General features: G+C 43.7%; 1 protein-coding gene across 1 annotated transcript; it reads left to right on the top strand.

Moving 5' to 3' along the window:
• The first annotated feature begins 387 nt into the window (after positions 1-387).
• On the top strand, positions 388-4,443 carry LOC139639222 (zinc finger and BTB domain-containing protein 7C). The gene is made up of 3 exons (XM_071513305.1): positions 388-1,129; positions 1,299-1,978; positions 2,512-4,443. Exons 1-3 carry the CDS (start codon positions 413-415, stop codon positions 3,131-3,133), a joined length of 2,019 nt encoding a protein of 672 aa, XP_071369406.1. The 5' UTR covers positions 388-412; the 3' UTR covers positions 3,134-4,443.
• Positions 4,444-4,891: the final 448 nt, after the last annotated feature.

Below are 4,891 nucleotides of genomic sequence, written 5' to 3'. Positions count from 1 at the left end.
AGAATGCATTGGGATTGTTTGTCATTTCTTGTGCAACTTATCTCTAAAATTAACTGAGCTGTAATATTTTATTACTCATTGCCCTGTGTAATTTTTTTTTTAATTGTTATCAATTATTATTAGCTATTAGCCTTGCTTAAGGGCAAGAGCGTTCTGTTCTGCTCTGCAAGTAGCCATTCGTATCATCAAGTCGAGGAGGGCATGTTAAAATGACTAATGAAACGGGGCTTTAGTATAAAAGCTTGTTTGAAAATGTCGAACTGCTTGTGACGATCAAGGAAGGGTTTGAGAGATGAGTGGGGGGCCACAGAATGGCATCTTTTTTCAGTTTGACTATTATTTCAGATTTACTAAACAGTTGTTTGTTATTGTCCCTTTTCTAGATAACCAAGAGAGATACAGAGAGAGGAGTATGGCTCACCACAGAGAAGAGGACTTGATTGGGATCCCCTTCCCGAATCACAGCAGTGACGTCCTCTGCAGCCTCAATGAACAGCGTCGCGACGGGCTGCTCTGTGATGTCATCCTCATCGTCCGGGACCAGGAGTACCGGACTCACCGTTCCGTCCTGGCCGCCTGCAGCCAGTACTTTAAGAAGCTCTTCACGGTGGCAACCACTGATGGAGGAGATCATCATCAAACGGCGGCGGTGTACGAAATCGACTTTGTAGCTCCAGAATCTCTTACAGCGATTCTGGAGTTTGCCTATACTTCCACTCTGACAGTGACAGCATCAAACGTTAAAGAGATTTTGAACGCGGCTCAGATGCTGGAGATCCCATGCATCATCAGGGTTTGTCTAGAGATCATGGACACTGGAGGCGGAGGAGGAAGAGAGGAGGAAGGAGAAGAGGAGGAGGAGGAGGAGGAGGACGGAGAGGAAGATGAGGAGGAGGAAGAGGAGGAAGAGGAGGAGGAGGAGGACATGGGGTCGAGGAAGGATGAGCAGGAAGAAGAGGAGGACAATGTCAGTGAGCGGTCGCTACAGTCGTCCGAGAGCAGGGGGGAACAGACACCTCCAGGGAGAGAAGACTCCCCTCCTCCCAGTACGTCCAAGTACCACCACCAGTATGACCTGCACAGACAGTCGTCCCAGTCCCAGTCCCCGGACACCATGAGAGGGAAACAGGTACATCACAACTTACATTTATTACATTTTAAAAACATTTCCTGTGTATTTGATGCATTTTATTATTGGATCACTGTGTTGTGTTCTACCCATCCTCCCCGTCTAAACAAATGCTTTGAATAAACAAGCCTTGGTTTAGCTAATGAAGCTGTGCTGTCTTGTGTCGTAGGAGAGTATGGAGAGTCGGGCCCTGAAGGACTTCTCCATTGAGTCTCTCCTCCAGGAGGGGCTGTACCCCCGCATGTCAACACTGGACAGGAGGGCCAACTTCTCCCCTCTCCTCCCAGGTTTCTACCCCTCGATGTGGGCTGCAGAGTTTCCCGCTTTCCCACAGCAGCTCCTGGACCCCGGCCATCACCAGCATCCCCACACGAGAGGCCCACCCCAAACCAGGCTTCCACACCCCTATCCCACTCCTGCGCCACCACAGCTCGAGAGCTCCAGGCCGCTCGATTTAGCCGTGAAAAGAGAGATAATTAAGGAGGAGATGAAAGAAGAAGTCCCGCCCAGTCTGCTCCACGGTGAGTTCCTGAAGGAGTTTGTCAGCTCCGGACTGGGCAGTGCAATGAACCCTGGGTCAGTGCCATCAGAAGGTCATGCACTGGGTCAGATCAAGGATGAAGCTGACTTCCGGTCGTACCTGAGCTTCCTGAGCTCGGCGTCCCACCTGGGGGCTCTGTTCCCTCCCTGGCAGCTGGAGGAGGAGAGGAAGATGAAGCCTAAAGCATCCCAACAGTGTCCGATCTGCAACAAAGTCATCCAAGGGGCTGGGAAACTGCCCCGGCACATGAGGACACATACAGGAGAGAAACCCTACATGTGCACCATCTGTGAAGTACGATTCACCAGGTATGGGAAAGTTCTTACCACAAATCATCACTTTACCACCAGTAAAACATGTTAATAAGCCAGACAAACAATAATCGTTGTCAGATCTTCATGTTCCAGTGCATTTTCAGTAAAAAGCACCCAGTTATGTAAAACAGTAGGGTTAACGGAAAAGTACCCCATGCTCTTGTGGCTGAGGTTTATCTGTTCTTACCTCATCTAAATATCACAGAGCTTAGAAGTGGAAAGCCCCCTTCAGTGGTTTCTTTGCATTAGCTATTATCTCGCTCAACTACATCCTGCTTCTTTGGCATATTTTCCACTTGCATTTCAGAACAAAACTTCAATGTTGTCAATGGACAAACTATCCATCATCTTGAGACAAATTACCAACATTACTTCACTGAATCAGAACCATAACTGTAATTGCTAATGATGACAGAAATTCAGTCACTTGCTACACAAGACATAAACAAGAAATGGTGTTGTAATTCATGTGTTGCCACATTACCACCCACAACATAAAAAGACAAGTTGTTTTGTCTCCTTCCTAGACAAGACAAGCTCAAGATCCACATGAGAAAGCACACAGGTGAGCGCCCCTACATCTGCCTTCACTGCAACTCCAAGTTTGTCCACAACTACGACCTGAAGAACCACCTGCGTATCCACACGGGCGTCCGTCCGTACCAGTGTGAGCACTGCTACAAGAGTTTCACACGTTCGGACCACCTGCATCGACACATCAAGCGGCAGAGCTGCCGCATCTCCCGCCCCCGACGAGGACGAAAGCCGGCCGCCTGGCGATCCGCACCGACCAGCAACTTCCTGTGCCCCCCCACTGCTGCCACCAATCGGTTTGAGGAGAACGGGTTAAGCTCCGCCTACCAGGGAGTCAAGGGTCACGGACTTGGGGAGATGCTCGGCCTAGGCAGCAGGAGCCTGGGATATAAGAGTTTGGACGGTGCTGGCAGGGAGAGTAGGGAGGAACGACGAGCAGAGGGGAAGCACATAGCGGAGGAGGAGAAGGCGGGGGTGGGGAGGCAGAGGGGCGTGTTTGCCTTCGCCCTGGCTGGGGAAGAAGTGCTCACCCACTCTCCATTTTATGCTGCAACCTCTGACCCGTGGACCATGAGACTGGAGCGTGCTCCGCCCATCCCTGAGCCAGCCAACTGAACTCTGTAGAAAAAAAAAGACAAGAAAGAAAGTCTTTATATCTCCTTGTCTGTCCTGTTCTAGGAAGATAAAGCACCTCCAGAAGTTTTGAAAGTGAAAGAGTGATATCAATGAACTTTCTGAAGCCTGTTGATGTGGATAGAACAAGGAGAAAAACAGACTTGTGGAAAATACAGTACAAATAATTTCACAGATGTCGTTTCAGCTCTCTGAATGTCTACAGAACATTTGATAGCATTTAATAAGAGGTAAAAACCATTTGACATTTCTTATGAGGAAAACCTTGCTGTTATATTTTTTTGCATTATTTAGCTACAAGGTTGTCTAAAACATCCTTAATTGAATAAAAATAAATGCATAATGCCAGTAGATCCTTTGGATAGCTGGGATAAGGCTTTTATGATGAAACATCTTCATATCTAAGAAAATATAAATATCTGATATACTCAGAACAGGACCTACTGTAATTGTTTGATTTTGGATTAGTGACTATAATGAATGTAAAACTTATGATTACATTACAAAACATGATCAAAATAATTCTGGAAAACGGTTATAACTCAACCATTTCAATCTAAGTAGCCAAGCACATTAGTAAAATAATAAGAAAAATAAAACAGCAGCAAACTAATTTGAAATACATTTACATTCGACAATTCACAGAGAGTTATAGCTCAGTCGGCTGTATTTAAGTGTTAAAAAAACAGACCAGTACTTTCAAGAAACACGGTTTGGTTACCAGCAAGGCAAGCAACATGTGCCTGCTCGTACTTTGGATTTCAACATGGTTATTCAATAATATTCCAAAACAAAAGGAACAAACTTGAAGTTTGATAAATCAGGATATTTGATAATGTGTTAATATCCTTCTACTGCCTTGGTCTGATTTAAGCTTTTTGTCTGCACTATTGTACATAGACACTTTTGGCCATGGTGGTGTTAATTGCTGTTGCGTTGCTGATGATATAAAAACAAATTGCTCTTAAAAGACTTTGAGGAACCCATCCAAAGATGTGGAGTTTGATATTTCACAAACTTGAATAAGACTTGTTTTAATGTTTATGAATATGTGTCTTAAGAGGATGTATATTTCTGACTAATCAACTGCCGCTTTAGCTATGTAATGCTTGTGTTTTCTGCAGTAAGAAATCAAGAGGGTTTCAGCCCTATTTTCATATATTGTTCATCTCTGATTTGTGTATAAAACTGTTGTTCAAAAATTATTTGAATTGAAATGGGAAAATATTTTCTTGCTATTTATGCGTATTTAAATGAATGAGCCTTGGCTATATTTTGCAAATCTGTTTTATAAAGACACTAAATGTTGAACTTTGTTTTGGTCCAGGAGTAATATTTCCTTAATTTTTCCAAGGTGTGCGTGTGTGTGTGTGTGTGTGTGTGTGTGTGTGTGTGTGTGTGTGTGTGTACTGAAAGTATGATCAGCCCGCATTATCAAGAATACAAAATATTACATAGATTGATAGATGGATAATTTCCCACAAAATATTTGACATTGTTTCACATTTAATATATTAATTTCAGCTACTATAAATTAAAATATTCCAGTTTCTGATCAGAAGCTGAGTTGAAGTTTCCCCAAACATTTTGCACAAATTGACATGGTTTTCAAAAACATATGTCAGTAGCAGCTTAAATGAATATACTTGTTATTCTTAACAGGGGGTTAAATATTCACAATTTATTGAATACACATGAAACACAGAAAAGCACTTAAAATTTCATAGAGGAAAAATAAGG

The sequence above is a fragment of the Centroberyx affinis genome, unplaced genomic scaffold (genome assembly GCF_046629955.1).
Source record: "Centroberyx affinis isolate AG114_WGS23_722 - 3 ecotype Tasmania unplaced genomic scaffold, CSIRO-AGI_Caff_v1 ptg006968l_1, whole genome shotgun sequence".
In the NCBI taxonomy this organism is placed as follows: Eukaryota; Metazoa; Chordata; class Actinopteri; order Beryciformes; family Berycidae; genus Centroberyx; species Centroberyx affinis.
This window is presented reverse-complemented; position numbering and strand designations above follow the sequence as displayed.